The following is a 22571-nucleotide window of genomic DNA, read 5'->3' as shown; positions in this document are numbered from 1 at the left end:
AAAAAAGAATACGCTCGCTCAGCTCAATAGTACAATAATCTCGAAAATAAGAGCTAATCAAACAATTTCAATATCATTTCTCTGTTCATCACCCAAGGAAACGAAAAAAAAAAATTATTCATTTCATTACAGGATGGCCCGTAATTACATATATGATGTTTGACAGAGTATAGTATTTGTAATTCTGGACAAAAATGTTTCGATATGGCGCCAATGTGTAGCCTGAGTATGAGGATAACAGTCACTAAACTTAGAACCGTTAATGTGTCCCAGAGAGAATGGCGGAACGGCTGTCTCTGGAACAGCGTGTGCGTTGTGTGGTTTGTATTCTCCTACAATTACGCGGAAGTGAGATGGATGACAGTCGAAATGGGGGAGGGGAAATGGCCACTCTGTGTTAACAATCGCAAGAATAAACAAAAAAAAAACATGACATGCAATTTGATCGAACTACAGGAGATTATCATACAAGAGTTCCACAGGATACCAGTACGGATCTACCAAACTGCTTGTGAAAACGTTGCTCGTCGTCAGAGCCGTAGCTAGAGATTTCGGCGCCCCCTACATTCAACTTAATTCAACTTACCTATCATTATATATATATATAAGCAAAACAGCTTTTTGTTGTTATGCTATGTTGAATTTTTATTAATCTTCTTGGAAAGACCATTGCAAGAACCAAACGCGATCATTATGTACCTTTTTCAAATAAGAGCTGTTTTCAAGAGTGTTATTTTGGACTTTTTTGTTAAACTTGTTAAAACTACCTTTGGTTGTATACAAATTCACTAGGAGAACAGTTATCGAAAGTTACTACTATTTACAATGCTTCGTACTAACGATAAGAAATGAAATTTCAATACATTTAGACTATGCTCTTTTAATTGTTCGAAATGAGTGACAGTATTAATTCCCAGTAATAATTGTAAACTATTTAATTTTATTCTGTATGTGACGACATCAATAGAATTTTAATTTCGATCTTTTTATGGTAAAAAATATTTTGTGAAATGTAATGGAAATTCAGAAGGAGCCTTCTTTGTGAATTTCTAAATAATATTGATCGATATAGGTGAAGAATATGTTCAATGTTTGTACTTAAAATCCAAAATACAGGGTTTTCATAAAGTCTGGACGGATTTAATTTGCTTATAATTTTCATAAAAATGCTCATAATGAAATCAAATAAAGTGCAAACGGTAGCGGAAGGATTAACTTTTTAGTTGGCAACACTGTTAGATAAGCGGCAACTCTGAACACGTTGAGAGAGGGAGAGGGAGAGCAAGGGTCAGTTTCTTACCAAATTCCATCCATTGTTGTTTTCATTGTTGTTTCAATGTTGACTGTTAAAAGTAAGTTGTAAGCTGTATTGGTGTGTGTGTCATTAAAGAAATAAATAAATGAAAAACTCCTCTGAGATGACTATTTTTTTTTACCGTATCAATGTGTGGACGTAAATGTACCGGACGTAAATGTACCGTAATATGTGGACGTAAATGGTGCCCAGTTGGAGGTGTGGCGGTGAATGAACTGAGCTGGTGCAGATTACAGGTAAAAATTTAATTCTTCCGCTACCGTTAGCACTTTATTTGATTCATATGAGAAAATTATAAGCAAATTAAATCCGTCCAGACTTTATGAAAACCCTGTATATATTTGACTACTAAATATACCTGAAATTAAAGTAATTATTTAGTACTTAATTTCTTAATGAATGAAAGTTCCGAATTTAAGGTACTTATTATTAATTGACATATTAAAATACACTAACACGTACATATATAAAGAATGTGTGTATGTAGATAGATAAAAACATCACACAACTAGACACGTATGCACAAAATAATATGCTGGCCATACAAAAAGTTGATGAAAAAATGACCCCAATAAATTCCTCCAAATTGGAAGCATTTGATATGTCAATGGAATTTTAAAATAAATCATAGGTAGTGACTAGTGTCTGAAAAAGTCGAACTTCGTTGGACTAAGTTCTGATCCCTTAAGCCCCTATTCTACAACTGCTTAAAGTTCGAAAATGTTATTGTTCCCCTTGTTTACCTTTATTTTTAATACTCCACGCAAACAGCATCTTGAATGTCCCTTCACTCTCCTCACTTTCATACCTTCATTCTCACCGTCGCACCAAAGTGGGTCCAAACGCGGCAATTCTGAGCAAAAACTCGAAAAATGAAGTAAAAGATTGACTCGATATGATTTGTTCTAATAAAAGCTTAATAGTGTACACATAAGATAGTGTGCAGGAAAAGAAGTGATAGCAGTTTACAATGAACTCATGGGACGTGTATATGTGGTTATCCGCCGAAGCCGGAGAGGCGCTGCTTAGCGACAGAAGATAGGAAATTGACTTTGAATGAGTAGCACTGCGTGTAGATATTCAGTGGCTGGTAAACTTGGTGACACGATCGACATTTATGTATCGTTCTGTATATTTAGAATGTTGATGTGATGTGTAGTCAATAGTCATATTTGCAATGATGCTAATATCATTATCATATCCCTATGATAATCTCCTACTTAATATCATGTTTGGAAAATGCTGTGATACTGAAAGCATATAAACTATGGTCAAACGATAGAATGACATTTTAGTAGAAAATATGGCATAATAAGTCTGTGATTTTTTAATATGTCGTAGCGGAAACATTGTTCTTACTGTATGCAAAGAGAAAACCTGCACATATTCGCACTTTTGGGAAGTATAGCACATGAAAATGTTTGAAGAAAACCGCATTCTGGATGCAATGATGCTTTTGAATTTAGCTGGGATGAATGTGAGAGTAAGTGTTAGATTATTAGACGTGTGATCCCTATGCACGCAGTGACGAAGTTGAATATAGGTCGATTCTGAGAATTTTGCCCCCAGACCTCGTTGGGGGTTTCGCCTCCAGGACCCATCTTGTTTCCAACATCTAGTCATACTTCTCTGGCATTCACCAACAGAACTAAACTCTAGTCAAATATATTTGATTAATGGTGGTGACATTTTGAAACGCCAATGCTAAACAATCTATGGACCATAACGCAGAAGCATATTAAAAATGGTGTTGATCAATTTAGTATTGTGTTTTTTGTGATGCGTGCACAGAAGTGACATTGGAATCAACTGTAATGAGCCTCCGCTCGCTCCAGCTGAGAATGTTCCAATCAAGCCCTGAAATGAGCTCAAGTAATGCACGATGCAATATATAAAACAAACTGAACAAGTTACTGATGCTTGTAAATCATAATATGTTTAATATATCTGATAATATATTCATATCGAGAACTTCTGATGAGATAATTTTTATGTATTGAAGCGTCCTTGCATCTTCATTGTCATAACGAATCCTCCACAACTTTGAAATAATTTTGAGAAGCAAGAACTTTTCTTCAATTTTATTACTCTTCAGTTGTAAAATGAATAAGTACACTTTTTCCTTTCATGCGTAAGAATATAAGCCAATCATAAATTGCCAAATGAAAGCATTTTGCCCACGCGTTTCTTTATGCCAATCACATAATCTGTTATATAATTTAGGCGCGAATATAAGGAATAGACCTATTTCATTTTATGATGTAAAACTCTATGCTTTTGATGAAATAATGTCCAAATAACATTATTGTAGCCACTGCACACACCAAATTAATTTGTTTTCTTTCAATGTTCTGCTTCATATTGCGAATTCTTATTTTTGCCAAGAATTCAGTGCTTTGGCCCCACTGTGCGTCGTGATTAATCCGATTGGGTAGATAAAAAAAAGCGTTTTGAACTAAGCAAACTCATCACTGTTAAAACGCCGACTTTGATCGTTTCTGATTTTAAAAATGCTCCTGCATCAGTGGCGTGTTTAAGGGGGCTTCGGGGCTTAACCCCCCCCCAAATCTTACTTACTATAGTAAAGTATATGAAATATCTTGCAGAATTTTCACATTTTCAGGCAAAGCCTCCCCCTCCCCGAAAGTTAGCAAAGCCCCTCCCGAAACAAAATCGTAAATACGCCACTACCCTGCATACACTATAAGTCATTACTCGGGACCTTGTATACCACATGTCATTAAGAAATCATCTATAATAAACTCTTTAAGTAATAAGTAAAAACTTGTTGTGACTTATTTAAACTCTTGGATTGCGAGCGAAGCGAGCAAGAAAATTTTTTAAGAAATCTGCGTATTTCATTGATAACCGACAGCAATATTGATCTAATAGGGCGCCAATACTTTCTGGGGGCGACTCGTATTTTACTCATGTCCAACACCACTTTTTCTTTCTCCTTGCTCGTTCGGCGCCCCCTTGCTATCAGCGCCCGGGGCGGGCGCCCCGCTTGCCCCCCCTTAGCTACGGCTCTGCTCGTCGTCTCCTGGCATAAATCGATTTGGATGGTGAATCATGCCATGGAGAACAGAGATTAACATTCTTGTAAGGAAAGGTATGAGAGTAACTTGTTTATGTTGCTAGTTTCTGTATCGCAGTTTTTGAAACATCACATATATAACAATGGGCCACCCGGTACAGTGGGGTATGTAGGATTTTGTTTCGGGGAGGCTATGCACAACACGTGAATAAGCGCTTATTTTTTTCCTTTTAGGCGCAGACAAATTTTTAATGAAGTTCCGCATATAATAAATTTATTTCGGATGGGATTGAGCCAGATAGCCACCCCCATAAATACGCCACTGACCCTGTATATTAGTTGAAGCTTAATCATCAAAGTAAAAAGTCGTTCTTTTTTAGATATAATAATGAGTTTACTGGTACTGTTTGTTTAAAACAGAAAATAAAGGCGAAATGAAGAATAACAAAGATTTCTTTACGTGACACCACTCTCGTCTACAATACTTAATTCTCAATACTGAGTGAGATCTTGCTTCCTGTTATTAAAGAAAATGCTGTGATCTTGCAGAAGTTCGTGAATCTCAAACTATCAGCGTTGTTTACATTTAGTAGCATGTTTTCTCTTTGACGTCATCTGTTCTTTCCGTTCTATCTAGTAGAATTAGTTCAGAGCGTTTCACTCTGTTTAAAGTTATTGCTAGATAAGCATAGTGACAAGTATTATAGAAAATAGCCTTCTTCAGTAACGAAAGTCTCCCCTTTTTTCTAGAAAAGTTCTATTTTAAACTCAGTTGATTTTGCGACACATAGACCCACTTTTATTCTCATACACAGGGCTCGAAAATTCTTGGGTGTCAGGTCACCATGGTCCCTGAAAATAAGATTCTGGTGCCTATCTAGCTTAACCCAAAACGTTTAAAATTGTTTTTTAAAAATGAATTTGTATCAGTATGTCGTCTGATTTTCGAAACTGGCGCCTAAGTCAGTTGCAAATTTAGGAATAACCCCAATATATATACGGGAGAATTTGATGATGAGTCTTGCTACTCGGCTAAATTCACTGTTTTCCCCGCGGACATTGCTCTTCAGTTTTTTTTTTTTTTTTTTTTTTTTTTTTTTAATGAGAAAGGTAACACCGCCTGCCTTGTCACATTTTGATCCTCTTCAATAGAATAGGTGAACGTACCAGTACACAGAGAAAAATCCGTTCTCCGGACAGCGGTATATTGTATAAATATACGGCATCCTCTTCTTTACTATAGAAATCAGTACGGAGCATACGTTATCCGTATGCTACATAGGCACTGCCCTTAGATGTTACATCATGCCGTTGCAGGATGTCTGACATCTAACAGTTTCCAGTATATCACATGCATATACTTATGTTATCTTCGTCAGCTATATGTTATATACATCCATTTGTATGTGACATACTGACCACCTACATTGTTGCATACGGAAAGTAGGTATAGATGGAACACTTATACAAAAAGTATTATAAAACATGCGTTTTCAGTTATACGTTTGCTGTACGTTAAGTCCAATAACTACAGTAATTACGCATGTAACCTATCTTTTTAAGTACGCCACCTACAATTTTTTTTCTCAGTGTACTTAACCTCGATTACTTCATCTATTTTTCCTCTTTGCTTAATCCGATGATATCTCAATTGATCTCTCGTAGCTCCAGTGATGAATTGTTACATGATCACTGATATTTGTTTAAAACGGAAAACTTTCCCGGAAAATATAGCGGAAAAGTTTCCACCTCACATCACCACTACATGTTACGGCTAAACGATTTAGGAATAAGTGGCGTATGATTTTATGAATCGGAAAATTTTCCTCATTAATCATAAAATTGATTGAATTCATGTGTAGAAATGTTAAAAAGTGGAAGATCGTTTAAAGAATCTGAAAATTTTAATGGCTCAGATAATTTCCAGTACTATGTAGGAACAAGTAAAACAGTTTTTCACGAATCGAAAAGTTTTCTGTCGTGTATGGAAAAAAAAAAATGAAATGAAATCTTTGAGGTTTACGTCCCACGGTTATGCCGGTTAGGCTAAAGGAGACGGTGATGAGTAATGAATGAAATGGTGGAATGAAGAAAGTGGGAGGAAACGGGAGAACCCCGAGAAAACCCACGCACACGGTGTTTGTCTGTATGGAAAACCAGATAAACTTTTTATGAATTGGAAAATTTTCATCATTTTGAACCAAAAAATAAAACAACTTTTTGTAAATCTGAAAGTTTTCTGCTTTGTACAAACAACAAGGGAAAGAAATTTTTATGAATCAGAAAATTGTCATTACGATGTAGAAATGCGTGGAAAAACTATTCATAATGCGGACAGTTTTGAATATTATGTAAACCCTATAGTGATGTTACTTTGAAAATTTTCCACTATATGTAACGGCTTATTGAGCTATAAAATTGAATTCAAGTTGGCAAGTAAAAACTTACGTATTGTTTCTCTCTGTCTCCCCCTGGTCTTTGCCGTGGGAGACCTGGGTTCGATTCCTGGCTGGAGCTCATGTTCGGATTTCACGTTAATCAGTAGCTCCCGTCTCATATAGCCAAGCTTCTGAAAGGGACATTAAACTCAAAATCAAGTCAATTCTCTGTCTCTCTGTGTGTGTAAAGTGCAAGGAACATATATCGGGGTCGTAGCAGGGGCGGATCCAGGGAGCGATTGTTCTGATCGCCCCCCAGAAGAGGAAACTTCCTTTTTTATGTATAAATAAAACCCATCCCAGAGTTTGGAGCTCTTAAAAGTAACTCTAATAGCAGTATTACAACCCATTGCCCTCCCCCCAGAAGTCTGTCCTGGATTCGCCCCTGGTTTGTGTAGTACAAATATCCCATTCCATTATTTAAAATTTAACAAGAAAGCCAAAAGAAATATTTTAATTAGGCAGGTAGTGAAAAACAGCAGCTTTCGACTTCAGCCGAGTTTAAGCTCAACCTAAACTCAGTTGACCAAAGTGAACTGACCCGACTGACCCAACCCGACAACCCGATCCGACAACCCAACCCGAGCTGACCCGACCCGAGCTGACCCAATTGACCCGACCCGACAATTCGACCCGAGCTGACCCGATTGACCCGACCCGAGTAGCCTGACCCGACAATCCGACCCGAGCTGACCCGACTGACCCGACCCGACAACCCGACCCGAGTTGACCTGACCCGACCCGTTTGAGAGCACTACCTACTACCTAGCACAGATTTTTGCGTAGTTTTCGGCCTATTTGATTTGCGCCTATTTGAAAAAGTGTTTGTAGAGAAAATAAATAAAAAAAGAGGAAAACTAGATAAACTGATAGAAGATATATGGAATAAGGAATGGGTAAATACTCGAAAGGGATCTAAACTAAAAACATATATACCAACATTAGATAAAAGAAAGAAAATAGGACCCATGGAAAATAAAAATGGAATTTTATCAGGACACGGACCATTTAAAACACATTTAAAAAGAGTTAATCTAGAAAATAATGATTTATGTGAATGTAGGGAAACCCAAGACCCAGAACACGTGGTATGAAACTATGAAAATTTTGTTAAGAATGAAGAAATAAAACAAGCCAGAAACAACTTGCGAGAAATGAGCATAAATGATATACTTTTCGTCAGGCCTACTTTCGACAAATTTGAAAAAGTAGTAAGGCACACAATCGAAACAGCATGGGAAAATAGGAAAAATGTATAGTACAACTTAAATGGCCTAGAATCAAGTAAAATAATGAGAGACAAGAAATTCCAAGAGAAAATAGTAATATAACTTTGATAATAATTAAAAAATATCAGTAAATTTATATATATATGGTATTAGTGTGAATTTAGTGAAATAGTGTATGTGTGTAAATCAATAGTGTTTAGTGAGTAGTGAAAATATGGAGAAAGAAGCGCAATGTGGAAAGGAGCAAAAGGCGAAAAACCAAAATGAGATTAAATATAATTTCATAATTGTAATGGTGAGTAGAAAAAGTGAAAATAAATGGCAATATTTGCAAATAAAAATTTAATTGAGATAAATAATAAATTATAATAGGTGAGAAATCAAAATTAATGAAGAAACAACCAACTGAAACCTTGAATACATCAAGACGGAGAAAAGCTAATCTACGGAAAGAAACCACATGTAATAGTTTAGAGAAGATATTAGAGAAGAAAGGAGGAATATAAAGAAAAGAATAGACTAAATATTTAAGTAAAAAGTAAAACAATAACAAATAAAACAAATGATCTAGACAGATTAAATACAAACAAACTAAATAATATACTTTAATGCCATTTGTTTTTGTTGTTATGAGGTGGAGGGATTTCCAATAAAAAGTAATAAATAATTAATATAAAAAATTAGATTAAGAGCACGTTTTAAAGTTAAAGGTAACGTGCTAAAAAAAAAAGAAAAAAAGAAAGAAAGAAAGAAAGTGCCTCGCCCTTAGCTAAAGTGGAAGAAATCGAGCGAGAAAAAGTAGATAAAAGAAAGTAAAGAGAGAGAACAGAATAAGAGGCAGTAGTAGCGTCTGCTCTATATTAAGCCCTGAAGATATAGGCAATAGCAGGGAAAAGTAGGGCCCAATATACAATGGGTTATATTCAATCTGCACGGATCAAGCTATATACTAGGGTGATTCAGAAAATAATGCCTTTAAGCCTACTACTTGGCCAATAATACTGCAAACATTCTGAACTGTTTATCATTAATATACTGATGTTTAAGCTATACAATGTCACTTGTTTCATCTTCCTATCTTTTCTTGTTCCTGAGTACTGGAGCAATCCATGGTATCCCGTAGTGACGTCCAATTGAAACAGCAGTTGTGCGCCCAGGAACATTCATCGTCGCAACATTACGACCCGGGAGCGAAGTGTAAGCCGATGAAGTACCGCCACACATTTTCTCCTCCGCCAAAAAATTCAAAATTGTCCCATCTGCTGGCAAAGTGTTGTTAACATTCTGCCTCATCCTGCATACAGTCCGGATCTTCCGCTCTGCGACTTTTGCCTCTTTCCCAAACTTAAGAGCCAACGCTACAGTTGTGACGCGGAAATAGATGCAGCAGTTTAGCAATGGGGTCGCCTGCGGCCACCATAATTCTACGCCGACAACATAAGAAACCTGTTTCGCGTTGGCGCAATTGTGTTGCCCGTAATAGGGACTATATTCAAAAGTGATGCTACGATTTGTATCTGACTTTGCAAACTTTCCTATGATACCTGTATCGGTTCTACCTGTGAAACACAAATAAAGATATCACCTTTTACAACGATATTTTATATCTGTTTTGTAATTTCTTCTAGTTTTATATCTTGATTTTGGGCAACGGTGCATAAAAGTACACAATCTGTCGTGTAGAAGAAGAAGAAAAAGAAGATATATGTTGTTGATTCTAAACAGAAAGAAATAATATTTAATCTTAGCAGCTGAAGATATATGTTGATTTTAGGTGTATAATCGTTGCATTTATAGCTATCATAACATCAGATAGTTACTTGTTTTAAAATGTTGCTATGACAACAGAAAAGAAAAGTATAACTGATGAAGTTTTGGAGAATAAAGGTAATAGTGATATAATTTGTTGTGCCTGATTTAGACTAATGTGATTTGATCGTTTTTATATATTTTAAAAATATACACGGACTGTGGGCTGGGATGTAACGTATATATATATATATATATATATATATATATATATATATATATATATATATATATATATATATATATATATATATATATATATAATATAAATTAATCATTACATTTTAAATGGTGGTTCCCAATATACGTTACACTTTTTGAATCACCCTCGTACAGTATAGAAAAAATAATTTAGCATGTACAAAAGTAGGCGATATTTAAAGTTGCGGATATAAATTAATACAGAAATACTTCTGCACAGTGACATGCTTTTCAATTACGTTTTCTCCTCCAGTTCGACATGAGCTAAAATGAGAAGAAGCAAAAATAAGTTTAAGAAATTTGGAAAGAAGGAAAGAAAAGATTGCTACACTTCGAACATAGATATATGAAAACTCCTACCCACAAAATGGCTATTTTGTCATTACTCATAAAATATCCATGGAAAGAATCAATGTAACTATTTGATGGATTGGTAGATCTACTCTATGCTTCTTTTTTTTATCTGTGACGTTGTCACTTACTGTTGGTACAATTTGCGTCTCCAGGTGAGGACAAGTAGGTATATACTCCTGCACTGATCAAGTATAACATTCTAGCTTATAGGTTTATTTGCTTCGGCTGTTTCGGGCTCAAAATATAAGTAAAAACATATTAAGAACAAATAATAAACAAACTAAGTCTACCTGATGGATAACAATAAGAAATGATATAAAAAGCAATGAGTTGATCAGTACGGGACTATGTACCTACTTTTGGGCCACCCTCTATAATACGTATTTTATTCTGCTTCAGATGTAAGATTTGTGACCTACGTTCATCGCCCACGTGATCCCCACTCCGAAATAACTCTTGTGGCTCCGCTAGTGCTCTACTTGAGTTATATTTGTTGATGTGATCAAAGCTTCGTTCAGTTTAGTGATAAGGCCCAGGGACCAGTTCAAAGAGGAGATACCAAGAAGAAAAGTGCAAAGGCATCTCTATTGAAAACTTACATCTTAACGTCAATATAAACCTACATTTCGACTAACTACAGCAATATTTCTGTAGAATGCTTTCTGTCATTGCTACCTATCTCATGTGTTACATAAATCCTAAACATGATACTTTCTCAGTTGCATGGTGATAATTATGTCTATTTGTCCCTGTATAGTGAGAGTCGGATGTTTATATTTATTAGTTTTTATTAGGTCTTGAAGAACTCATGCTAAGCTTCGAGAACATTTCACAGTACAATACATTGTATGCATATAGGTACACAGTTGTAGTATTACACAAAACGTGATTCGCCTTATTCAGAGTCGTTTTGACGTATGATTAGCGTTATATTAAAAGCCTGACTACTGCAAGAAACGTACCTTAGTCTAATTCTTTGGTATGGCACTAAACACGCGTCAGAACGACTGTGCATAAGGCCCGATATGTAACTAACCCCTTAAGAAAACAGAAAAAACTCTACTCAAATTTTTTTAAAAAAAGTTGACAGCCAAGATCAACATTGATCACACTAAAAACGCAGTGGCGCGATCAGCCGGTCAATGTTAACAAACATCCGAATCCACCCGAAGAAACGCGACGGCTTGATCAGTATCTGATTACAAAATGTGCCGGTCTGTAGAATGCCTGTTACTTAAAGAGTGCTTACTGTACTAACGTTTAGCGGGAAAAAATCAAATCAATAAACCTTATGGAGCCGAACAAAATTATATAAGTAAGTTTTCAAACACAACAAAACAGTGAGCAAAACAATATGATCTATCTTTCTCTCCTCAACCATAGGTTGGTGGGCAACATGGAAATTTAAAAATTTTCTCTCGCTTCGGAGAGCTATTTTATACTTCGATAAGGTCTCTTGTTCGTAACTGCATCTAGATATTCTATCCTTGCTCTTCCTCTTCCTAGTTTTCTTTCTGCCTTTCCCTCTATCAACACGGTGATCCAATCGGACTGCCGAATAAGATATCCAAGCATGCTGTTTCTTCTTTTTCCTATCATCTTCATGATCTGTCGTCCTTCATTAGCTTCCTTTAGTACGTCTTCATGCCTTTTCCTTTCGGTCCATGATACGCGCAGCATTCTGCGCCAACACCACATTTCAAATGCTTCCACCTTTGATATTTCAGCTTTTCTCAATGTCCACGTCTCTGATCCGTACAGCGCCACACTCCATACCAGAGTCTTAATAAATCGTTTTCGAATGTCCAATGACACTTACTCTCTTCTGAAGACAGTTATCTCTTTCTCTTAGGAAGTCTGATGAAGAGACAGTTATTGTGTTGAAACTGTTACGTGATTGTGTTTTTATAAATATATTATCACATAACCTTGCTTATGGATATTATGATAAAAAGGCCTTGTGTCCATCTTAAACACAAACTAAACACACTTTCTTACAAGGCTATCTATAACCTTTATTAGAAATTAACTAGAAATGTTACAGTTTCGGAAGTATATCACTTCCTTCTTCAGACTACTATTCCAACTGAAATCATAAATAAGATTACCTTATTGTTATCAGTATTCTCAGAGGTAATGCTATTTATGATTTCAGTTGGAGTACTAGTCTGAAGAAGGAAGTGATATACTTCCGAAGCTGTAACATTTCTAGTTAATTTATAATAAAGGTTATAGACAGCCTTGTAAAAAAAAGTTGTATTTAGTTTGTGAACCTTGTTTAGTGTTTTGTTGTATTTAGTTTGACAATATGAAAACGAGGCCTGATAGAAAAATAAGATTTACAATCTAATACGTAGTTTCTGACAAGATGGAAGAAAACCACTTAATTTCTAAACAGAAAAAAAAAAATGCTTTATAACAACCATGTCACTTATTGAAATGAAACTTATACTGAAACATACTCTTATTATGGTCTTCATAATGACACTAGCAAACAACTTATTAACCAATACACTATATCTCAACCAGTACAGAGCATGGTTAAGGAAATATAGGTATAGTCTAAAATTACCATTAACTCATATTTGGACATTATATTAGTTTAAGAGGCATTAAAATTTAAAGGATATGTGATTGATACATCACGTCCATCTGAACAAAGTAAGATACTGAATGTCAAATTCTCACGCATAATTTCGGGAGAAAATCGAGAAATTAACTTTTTTTAGTGCTAAGAGATATGTCGTCACTTGCTAATATTGGTATTTTGCTGGAAGAAATTGTTATCTATTTATATACGGTATATTAAAAAAAAAACACATCCTATTAATTACCAGGTTTGTATCTACTGTTAGTATTTTTTTTTTAACGGTGACCAAGTATATTCCTTTATGCAATACTGTTTGTTATTTCTACAACAATTATGTGGTCAACGATGTTGATTTCTGTGTATGTTTGGTAGAATGTTCATGTATGTTTTATAAAAGAATACAAACAGAGATCTAAGAAAATATATTTAGATTCTGGAAGACCTAAGCAAAGTTTCTAGAAAGAAAGAAGTCCCCCTCGGCACCCCAAGATCGGCGCCCCTGTATATAATACATTATTATTAAAACAGTTTCCTTTTAATCTAATCTCACAAAGAAAAACGTATGTAGAACTGTTCAGGTTAAATTCTATAGCTGAATTAAAAATAGAGACAGAGACTCAAGAAAGAACAAACAAGGAAATTCCGATGATGAAACTATGTATGTCATATATTCGTAAGTTCGTATATTTTTCTGTTTAAAATACCAACCTGTAAATCCTAATAAATCAACACCATTCACTCCTCACACTCAAATATGTATACACTAACAAACTCAAAACTGAGAGAAAACAGAAAATACGAAAAACCTAAATGAAATGTTCCTATAAAGTTACAACACATTGTTGGGTTTACGTATTAATATCGATGCAACACGAATAACATCCATCGGATATGTTATGTAAATACGTACTCTTGAACCATGTACTTAATATTCGGTTAGGCTCTCGCTTTGTGTTCCCAGGAGAGCATCGTAAATTATATTCCAGGTAAAACTGTGCTAAACATACAGTAGTCATTAGTAACATAGATTTGTAATCAACAGTTCGTGAGTTCAAATCTTGTCGGATTAAACAATGACGCATTTAATTCCTTGTTTGAGAAGCAATCGTTAATTTTGTTTTGGGTATTTTTTCAGTTGAATGCTTGTGAAGTTGTGACAAAACTTAACATATAGAAACTCTGTGCTTGCCTGGAAGAAAGAAAAAAAAAAACTTTCTTGCAAACTTAAATCAAATTCTTCATTACATTTGGTCTTATTGTAACATTTAATGTTTTGTTTCTTCATTTCCTTTCCCGTGTTCTCTCCATATATTTTCTTAATTTTCATTTTACTCCTTCCTGCTTTTCTCTCAGTATATACATACTGACCAGCCAAAACGTTATAACGACAGTTATGTTTTGAACGAATTCGTTGGGCTGGAAGCACAGGGTACAGCAGAATCGCACGGCAGATGATGATAGGAGTCTCACTCGATCAGATACTGTAACGCTTGTGTGTATAATGAGCAATGCCAGCGATATAACATAGTTTGACGGTGGTTCAGATCGCGATGGTCAGACGGGAACAAGGATCTTCGAAACAACACGACTTGTCGGATATTCGTGAACTGCCGTGGTTAATGTCTTCCAAGGGTGAAAAAGGGAGAATAAAGCCAGCACCAAACCATAAGAAGTCGGACGTCGTTAACTGTCGAGGTTACTACAACAGAATGGGGTAGATATTTTGGCACAGTTAATTGCAAACTTAACAGTGGATAAAGCACTAGTGTAGCACTCAGTTTACCATTTATAGTTCAATGTAGGTCTCCGTAGCCGACACTTCACATGTGTACTAAGGTTCTCCACACGAAGTCATCGATAAGGAATGGCCTAGGTACGTCCTCATTGTCCTTGGACCACACAACAATGTTACAACCATTGCATGGTCCGATGAATCACGATACTGTCTTCATTGCGTCGATAGCTGGTTCAGAATCCATCATCCCACATGAGAACACCTGCTCGAGACGTGCACAATGCGATGGAGACAGACCGGTGGAAGTTCTGTTATAATTTGAGAAACCTTCACATGATCATCCATGGACTCGGCAGTGCGTGGAGAGGCCACCATGACGACTATCAGTACGTCATTGCTAATCACTACACCCATTCACGTGAACCATATTTCCAGCCGGGAATGGCATGTTTTACCAGGACAACACTCCTTGTCACAAGGAAAACGTTGTGCTGCAACGGTTCGAGAAGAACACGGGTGAATTTCAATTGCTACAATAGCACCTAACTCAACCGATCTTAACTCAACTGAATACCTTTGGAATGACTTTGAATATTAAATCTTCCCCCTTCGCGGAATATTCAGAAATCAGCGTAACTTGTAATTTGTGTGTGCATGCCTCCAGCCATATACCAAGGTTTAATTGCTTCCGTACTGAACTGCATTGCTGCTATCCTGCGAGCCAAAGGTGGACATACCATATAGGCTATTAGGTAAGTGGTTATAAGGGTTCTGAGAGGTCAGTATATATATATATATATATAAAGTCATTGAATAAGTTACAAACATTTATGGAAAACACGAAACACGAGTGAGCATTTTCAAATTTTCTAAACAGGTGACAGAATCAGCCTTCGTAGGCATTTCCTACCCTGCACAAATTTCCGACATTATACCTATAGTCTATCCAAGGAAAAGATTCAGAAATCAACCAAAGAGTTAGTTCTTTTTGTTTGTGTGTGGATTAAAATGAAGAAATGAAATAAGAATAAAAAGAAACTTCAGGCGCTCTAAGAAAGTTCGCTATAATCCATTACAATCAATCACGTCCAATGCTTTTACGGTCTTGCAAGGTACATTCGCGAAGTGGTCCCTCGGAATTCGTGCAAAATTGATTTTTTTTTATTATTTTTGATGATTGATTATTTTCAGTGTGTAATTGGTGCAAGTGATACATCAAATTCATATACAATTTTCTCGTAAATTTATTGGTGTAGTGAGTTTTACCGCATCTTGTACTATTTCGAAGGTATTGCATGCTAAATGTCAAGAAAGGAACTTCAAGAATATTGAATCAAGTAGAAAGTTGTGTAGGGCCCCGTATGTATATGTAATATTTTTTTGATTTATCCCTGACGAAATATTCTTTGGACTTAAATATATACAGACACACAGACTTCAATACGGAAATGGTACTTCCTCACCCAAATCTGGTGGTATCTGTATTTACATTATTCACTTTGCAGAGTAATATTATTTACACTTACGTTTTTAACGTTGACAAACCAAAACAATTTCTAACTGAAAAAATACTGTAGGTATAAACCAACTCTTTACAACATTGGTGTCATAACCTTACTACATTTCTGTGAGTGATTGTTATTACTCACATTTTATACTATAACATGGAAATATTGTATTACTGTCAATGTCTATTCGCGAAGTGCCTAGAGGGATTTAACATGCAATATCTTCCAAACGTTACAAGCTACGGTAAAATTCATTACACCAATAAATTTCCGAGAAAAGTGCACCTGAATTTGATGTATCACTTGCACCTATTCCCATTTGAAAAACCGAACGTTGAATCCAATATGGCGGACCCAAGATGGGCCCAGGGTGAGTAACACATGTCAGAGAAGCAATAATTGATCAAATTTGTTTAGCATATGCTCACATTCATGTTCAGTAACATCTAAAGAATCTAAAAGCAACTCTGTGTCCGAGCGTTATAGTAGTATATGATTCAATTTCGGATACATGAAGGCTCATAAATATGTCAATTACCGGCATGGTCCGCTAAAATTAATACAATACACATTAGAACGCGGTGACCTTTGCATTTGAATCAATTTTACATGAATCCCGACGTGACACTTCGCGAATGTACCTTGTTAGGGAGTTTCTTTTGTGGATAAAATGAAGCAATGGGCCTGTTTGTGACTTTTAAAAAAGCATTAATTATATTTTCTTTTAAAGTTTCTTATTTCTTACTCTTTGTCATAAGATTTCACAATCAGTTCTTTCGTACTTTCACAATCTGAAGCGTAATTTACAAAGAACCCCTGAATGTTATACTGTACACGCAACTTCCACAGTATTTCTGGTTGCATATCAAAATTGGATATGTAGTTAGTAGAGAGCCATACTAACCACCTAAAAGATAGAAATGTACAGGGTGTTTCAAAACAACACCGACAACGATTGGGAGGGATTCCTGACCCCAAGATAAGACAAAAAGTATAGACCAACCTGGGTGCAGAAGTGACTCCTTTCGGAGTTATAGGCTGCCGAAAACATGAAAAAATGAACTTTAAATATCCACAGCTCCAAAACTATGGGACCTACCGTAGTCGTGTCAAGACTTCACTTAAGAACCAATATGTGCGCTACCCAAAAATACATGTTTCAGAATCCCAAGCTACTCACACAACAATTTTTATAGAGGCAGTTTAGCTACGGGCATATAATCTGAAGTATTTATCAACTACTTCTATAAAAATTGTTGGGGAAGTACCACCGGATTCTTAAACTTGGATATTTGGATAGGGCACATATTAGTTCCTAGGTACAGTTTTGACCCGTCTACGGTAGGTCTCATACTTTTGTAGCTATGAGTCTTTAAAGTTCATTTTTTCATGTTTTCGACAGCCTATAACTCCGAAAGGGAGCATTTGTGCACCCAAGTTGGTCTATACTTTTTGTCCTACCTTGGTGTCCTCCCAAACGTTGTCGGTGTTGTTTGGAAACACCCTGTATAAAAGTAACAATGGAATACTGTATTCTCGCCCGACTTACGGCGTTGTGTGAAATTTCGTCATTGTATGACTTCGGGAAATTAGTTAAATTAAAGTTGTAAAATTAGAGGACATGGTTCAAACATTGTTAAGTTAAAGAAAAACATGTAAAAAATATGTCGAATCCGTAATGTTTTAGTTTTAAAATAAGTATTGTATAATCAGAGTATAAAATCTCCAAAACCTGAGTAAGTCAGTTGATTTTTAAATCTTACCTTGTGTAGAGCTCAATATTGAAGAAGACATACTCTCCACTATCCACCATGTTGAGTTCTTCTGCAGCTAGTAGAATGGTTCTTACGGTTTTTGGATTGGCACAAATAACCACAACTGAAAAGAGAAAAAAAACAAAGGAACTTCTATAAGTGATCTTTCCTTTCATACATTAATCATTATTATATAAAAACTAAGGTGAACCTGAGATTATTGCTGGGGTTAGAGACAGTTCTTTGTGATTGCATTTGTCCTTATTGTGAAAGAAGCTTGTTTGATGTTGTTCTTGTTGTTGTTAAAGAGACTGATTACTATCCCTTTAAGGGTTTTCATTACAGCGAAATTAAATTACTGTTAATTTTAGAGTTTTCTGTAATATCTTCAAAATAAATAAAAATACTCGAAAACCAGAAACGTAGTAAACTAGACAATACGATTTCGCGTGTGATACCTTTACCACAATTCACCTAACTGCTTTTGGTATGCTACTATTTACAGAACCCACAAAAAATGCTAAGTCTACCTACAGTTGCAAATCGAAAACAGCTAGATGAGTTGTGGTAACGGTATCACATGCAAAATTGTATTGTCTTGTTCACTACGTTTCCGAATATTTTTATTTGTTTTGAAGATATTACCAAAAAGATCTAAAATTAGCGGTAGTTTAATTTCGCTGTACTAAAGAACCTCATTCATACAATTTTTGTACATGAATTCACTATATGGTTTACACTTATAGTTCCTTTGCAGCACAAACTAAAATATTTTCAGTTGTTTCAATCAAGTTTCAATTCAATCAAATCAGCATATTGGTTGTAATTTGAACTATACCTTTTAGGCAAAGAAACATGGTGAAATATGAATGATGATAATGAAATAAATAGTGAAAGAAAGTGTATAACATTCATGTCATGCTCAAAATTTGGATCAGGCAAGAGACAGATCTTAGGATCACTAACCTGATACTTAGACGTTCGACCCTGTTAGCCGACTATAGCTGAGTAGAAATCTGTTATATCGCGGGTATTGTGAGACATGTTTTACATCTGCGTTATAAGCTTACCTCGATGTAATGCAACTTACTACTACGTGGTACATACAAGAAATTTTCACGATTTTATTAGCATAATTTCATGTGTGAACTAAGCCATTTATACAAGCAGTTCACTAATCTCCCCAATCCTCTGTAGTCTAACAACACTATCGATCGAAGACACCGAAGTTCTCATTATTAACCCAACTTCCTATTGTATCTTCTGATATTGAACATTCGCGAAATATACTTCAGTGTTAACACGATAATGGATTCGTAATAAGTTAAGTACTGTATATACCCTCGTACGAACAAAAATAGGTATCAACTTAGTTGGTTTTTTTTATTGCCCATCCTTCGGCACATATTACAGTAAAAGCTCCTTATTCGCGCTTCCTTCACTCGTGTTTTCACTATTCGCGGATTAAAAAATGCGACCCAATTCCTATATTCGCGGCTAAAGATTTCTTTATTCGCGGATCTAATCAGTACGTACATACATACATAATAAAAAGGATTCCAATAGGTATTCAACCCAATATCCTTTGTAAACGCCGTCAAATGGACTAATAAAATGTAAAATAGACCTTATTACAACTTTGCCTAAAGTATGTTGTTAAATGATATCGCCGCTGTATTGGTTCGGACTGACATAAGCCGCCTTCGCCGCGATCGGTGTTTTTGAGAATGTAAACAAACAGAATGAAAGCAACCTTATTACTCAATGAATAAAGTATATTTTTTAAATGCCGCCACATTATTAGACGTTCCATCCTTTGGTAAAAGCAACTTTGCGTGTTTTATTGTTTCGTCTTTCCATTCGTTACAAAAATTGTGATCGAGTAACACGTGCGAAAATTGTTCGTGATCCAGCAATAGGGAAAATGGAAGTGTTGTTGTCATTATGGATCGAAGACCGCAACCAAAAAAGGGTGCCCATGAGTGGTCCGATGGTCCAGGAGAAGGCAAAGCGTCTTTACGCTCATTTTAAAGAACATGATGGTAGTTGTAGTGGTGAATGTACAGATGAAGGATTTCAAGCATCGGAAGGTTGGTTCAATAAATTTAAAGTGAGACAATCATTGCATGACATTAAAATCGTTGGAGAAGCTGCATCTGCAGACACTGCTGCAGCAGAACGATATCCAGAAGAATTTGCAAACTTAGTATCTGATGGAGGATACAAACCTGAGCAAGTATTTAATGCAGACGAAACTGCACTGTTTTGGAAGAGAATGCCAAACAAAACATTCATTTCTAAAAGCGAAAAGTCTACTCCTAGATTTAAGGCAGCAAAGGATGGAGTTACACTGCTGCTATGTTCTAATGCATCTGGAGATTGTGTCATTGAACCACTGATGTTTTACAGATCGTTAAATCCTCGGGCTTTAAAAAATCAAAACAAGGATGACCTGCCAGTGTTTTGGCGTGCTAATAAGAAAGCGTGGGTTACAAGCGATATTTTGTGTGACTGGTTCCGGAATTGTTTTGTTTCTGAACTTGAAACTTATTAAAAAAAAAAAAAAAACAGAATTTAGACTTTAAAGCAGTTCTAGTTTTGGACAATGCACCAGGTCATCCTCGTGAACTTGAAACTATGCATCCAAATATAAAAGTGACATTTTTACCTCCCAACACGACGGCTTTGCTTCAACCTATGGATCAAGGAATAATCCAGTCCTTTAAGCTCTAATACATTAGACGAACCTTCAAAATCGTATTGGATAATATGGAATGTAATCCTGATATGAATGTTATGGAATGCTGGAAGAAATTTGACATAGCAAAATGCATCGTAAACATAAAAGAATCATTGGAAGAACTGAAGCCACACACATTGAAGTCATGCTGGAAAAAAATGTGGCCTGCTCTGACTGCGGAAAATGACGAAGAATGTGTGCAAATTCAAACTTTGACTCCAAACATAGCCGAAATTGCGAATGGAATAGGACGAGATGGGTTCGAACAGATGGAATCAAGTGACATTCAGGAATTGCTTCAATCGCAAGATGAAGATTTGACTGAAACCGACTTGGAGAAAATGTTAAATTCACAGCCCACTGAAGAAGAGGCTTCAACAAGCACTGGAAACGTGCCATTTAATTTGAAAAATCTTAATGTAGGTTTAAGAATGGCAAATGAGCTTTGTGATTTCTTTATGAAAATTGATCCGTCTATGGAACGAAGTCTTATTTTTAAGAGGCAAATTTCTAATGCCACTGCTGAATATCAGTCTGAATTGAAGGAGCTTTTAAAAACTGCCAAGCAAGAAAAAATTACAAAATTCTTCAAACCATTGCCTAAGCCTGAAGTTAATAATTAATCAATATGGTCAAAAACTTCAATTGCAGTAAATTGTATTCACGGCATATTTATGGAACATATATCCCGCGAATAAAGAGCTTTTACTGTAATCACAAGGTCACATATTCTAATTTTCTCAATAGATCCGATAGACCAATGGTTCTCAAACTGGGGAGAAGATTCCCCTGAGAGTTGTCAAAGACAATCAAAGGGACAGATGCTACTAACAGTAAAATGAATTGTGAAATTTTTAAGCTACAAAAGCGTACGATTTCTTTTTTAAATACCAAAGTTTACCTAAACATTGTATTGAACAAATCTCAAACTAAACATTGAGAAGTTTTCTCATTTCACATGTACATACACCCTGTTTCAAAAAGAATATACGTATTTCGAATGCATATATTCATTAAACTTTAAGACATACAAATATGAAATTTTACACACATGTTTACAAACCTCTAAAGTTCAAATTACAGTTCAAAGTTCAAATTACAGATGTTCAATATGTCCTCCATCAGCGACACGAACAATATGATATCGATACTCAAATTCCTCCATACTCGGGCAAGCATGTCCTGCGTCACTGATGTTATGGCAGTACGGATCCGGTTCTTCAACTCTTCCAGGTTCTGTAGGAGTGGCGATACATAAACGTTGTCTTTAACGAAACCCCACAGGAAGAAGTCACATGGTGCCAAATCCGGTGACCGTGGAGGCCAGCTGAGACATGCTAAGTTGTCAGCTCCTTGACGACCAATCCAACGGCTCGGTAGAATTTCATTCAGATATTCACACACTTGGCAACTCCAGTGAGGGGGTGCCCCGTCTTGTTGAAAAATGAAGTTGTCTTCGTGCAGCCTCGGAAACAACCAGTTTTGTAGAATAGCGAGATACTGCTGACTGTTAACGGTGTTTCCATTAAAGAAGAATAGGCCGTAAACAGATGATCGGGATATCGCACAAAATACATTGACTTTGGGCGAATCTCGTACATGTTCAGTGACTGCATATGGGTTCTGTAGGACGCAAATTCGAACATTTTGTTTGTTTACCTGAAGAGTTGACTTGAGTTGATTTTGACTTTACCGTCCCTTTCAGCAAAGTAGCTATATGAGACGGGAAATACTGATTAACGTGGAATCCGAACCACATGAGCTCCCACCGAGAATCGAACCCGGGTCTCCCACGCCAAAGGCGTGTACACTAACCGCTTAGCCATGAAAGAGCTCTGACATAAAAGAGTAATTTCAAAAT

General features: G+C 36.0%; 1 protein-coding gene across 3 annotated transcripts in view; it reads right to left on the bottom strand.

The window, feature by feature from the left end:
- Positions 1-22571, bottom strand: part of LOC145668129 (atrial natriuretic peptide receptor 1) — a 2711550-nt gene that overhangs the window by 1474764 nt on the left and 1214215 nt on the right. For all 3 annotated transcript variants that reach the window (XM_081735691.1, XM_081735693.1, XM_081735692.1), the window contains one exon: positions 17980-18094. In XM_081735691.1, the coding sequence (XP_081591817.1) occupies positions 17980-18094 (115 nt within the window). The remainder of the gene's footprint in view (positions 1-17979; positions 18095-22571) is intronic.

Source organism: Thermobia domestica, chromosome 13 (genome assembly GCF_964235325.1).
Source record: "Thermobia domestica chromosome 13, izTheDome1.hap1.1, whole genome shotgun sequence".
In the NCBI taxonomy this organism is placed as follows: domain Eukaryota; kingdom Metazoa; phylum Arthropoda; class Insecta; order Zygentoma; family Lepismatidae; genus Thermobia; species Thermobia domestica.
Note: the sequence above shows the minus strand (reverse complement) of the source record. Positions and strands in the feature narration are given on the sequence as shown.